A 2,500-nucleotide genomic window follows, 5' to 3' on the forward strand; every position below is an offset into this window, starting at 1 on the left:
ATTTTCACTTTTTCCATAACAAATCAATGCAACATAAGATAAAGTATCGTAACGAAAAACACTTCAAAAGTTGCTATTTCGATATTTATAACGAGTTAATAGCAACTACTTATGTATAGTAAAGTTAAATATTATTTTGCGTGTGACATATATATCTGTGTGTGTGTGTGTGTGTGAGTGTGTGTGTGTGTGTGTGTACGTATGTATGCATTGGTGTTTGTGTATGTACATATTCAATAATAATTTTTAAATTAAAAATATTGAACTAGGGTCTGCATGATATAAAACATGCTAGAAATGTATATATGTACGTATGCATATGTATATGTATGTATATATATTTAGGTTTTTATCTATTACTTAACTAATTTTTAATGATACTTAATGGTCTTTTCTTAATAAACCATAATCTTACATGTACATGCGATGTTATCAATTTGATATCCATAAGAAACTTATAATTAGTTAGTATCATTAATCGCAAGTAATTATTATTACTTCTGGATGTTAAACATCGGTATTATTTATTGCTATTATCATGGATTATGTTGTTGATATGATATATTATAAATATACATCGTTGTTGTAGCTCTCTCACTGCCCCCTCCTCTCTCTCTCTCTCTTTCTCTCTCTCTCTCTCTCTCTCTATATATATATATATATCAATTTTTCATTTTTTATATATAATTAATTATTTGTCAGATGTATTAGTTACGTCAATTAAAACTTAAACGTTTATCAAGAATATGAATGATGGTTCTTTGACGTGTGTTTTGTGTGTGTGTGCGTGCATGTGTGTGTGTATTTTGTGTGTGTGTATTTTGTGTGTGTGTTTGCATTTTATCTTTAATTTAAATAAACAATAATAAATAGTCAATCGATATTTAATTTACAGCAGCGAAAACAACAGCACCAGCTGCTGCAACCACAACAACGTAAGAGCACCAACGACGGCGAATTCACTGATAACAACAACAATAACAACACCAACAACAACAACAATAGCAACACCAACAACAACAACAATAGCAACACCAACAACAATAGCAACACCAACAACAATAGCAACACCAACAACAACAACAATAATAATAATAATAACAATAGCAAGGAGAACGACGATGTTGTTGGTGTAGACATCGTAAAGTCGTGGGACAGTCAAGCGGATGGCTGGATTGATGAACATTCCAACTCGTCCATATTTGTCCAACATTTAAAAGAGAAATTCCAAAAGAATGGTGACAACTTATTGTTATTATTGTTGTTATTGTTGTTATTATTATTATTGTTGTTGTTGTTGTTATTATTATTATTATTATTTTATTTTGATATAGGCACGGTGACAAAAGCGACTTCCTTAACTGTTCTGTCAACTCAGCCATCGTCATCGTCATCTTCATCGTCGTCATCCTCAAAAACAACATCATCATTACCATCATCATTACCATCACCATCACCATCATCATCAGGAGCAACAGCATCATCATCATCATCATTTTCGTCTTTAAAAACGACAACAGCCACACTGAACCCCAAAACGACTACATCGAATTTGAAATTGTCAGCCGTAACATCAACAACATCAACACCGTTATCATCGTCAGCAACAAGAACTACAACATCAAAAGCAGCAGCTGTAGTAGCAGCTTCACCAACGACAACATCATCAACTTCAAGTACGTATTTAGACTATCCAACTTACGAAGATATCAAGCTGCCGTCCATTTACGAGATCGTCAAAGTCTTTGACAAGCCCTCCTCAAACACCGATCAAAACAACATCAACAACAACATCAACAACAACATCAACAACAACATCAACAACAACATCAACAACAACATCAACAACAACATCAACAACAACATCAACAACAACAACAACAACGACAACGACAACAAAATTATTGCACCTAACACAAACCACCTCAACAACAATCCCTCGCCAACATTCAACAAACCAGCTCACGGCAGTTTTGAGTTTGAAAGTAATGCCAACGAGAAAACACTAACAACAACAACAACATCAACTACAAAAACATCAATAACATCAACGTCAACTACATCAGCAGGTTTGTCTGGGATGGATGATAAATTTTGCGTCGCCTTACTTAGCGGCAAATTCGGCAAACCGCTAAATTGGAAAACTAACAAATCAACTATAAACATTAACAACAACAACAACAACAAAAACAACAACAACAAAAACATCAACTTCTGCAAGAATAGGAATAAAGATGATAGTGTCATCGACTACTTGTCGGTATTGAAAAGTAAAAAAGTTGAACCGACCGATACGAGTAACGTATCGGTCGATTATTTATCCGTTTTGAAAAACAATAATAATAATAATAACAACAAAAACAAAAACAAAGATGGAGATGATTTTAATGACGGTAAATTCAAGATTGATTATCTTTCGGTTCTAAGGAACAGCAGTAAAATTTCATTGGATGTTAATTATGACGTCAAGAAAATCGATACTTCTAATGACGTCATCATC

At 33.3% G+C, this 2,500-nt stretch overlaps 1 protein-coding gene across 1 annotated transcript in view; it reads left to right on the forward strand.

The window, feature by feature from the left end:
* HELRODRAFT_167234 (hypothetical protein) overlaps positions 1–2,500 on the forward strand; it is a gene marked incomplete at both ends in the record, with an annotated part of 9,885 nt that overhangs the window by 1,032 nt on the left and 6,353 nt on the right. Inside the window, 2 exons of the mRNA XM_009012760.1 lie at positions 896–1,238; positions 1,521–2,500. The exon at positions 1,521–2,500 is cut by the window's right edge and continues 1,597 nt beyond it. Coding sequence (XP_009011008.1) covers positions 896–1,238; positions 1,521–2,500 — 1,323 coding nt within the window. The remainder of the gene's footprint in view (positions 1–895; positions 1,239–1,520) is intronic.

Source organism: Helobdella robusta, assembly GCF_000326865.2.
Source record: "Helobdella robusta unplaced genomic scaffold HELROscaffold_11, whole genome shotgun sequence".
In the NCBI taxonomy this organism is placed as follows: Eukaryota; Metazoa; Annelida; class Clitellata; order Rhynchobdellida; family Glossiphoniidae; genus Helobdella; species Helobdella robusta.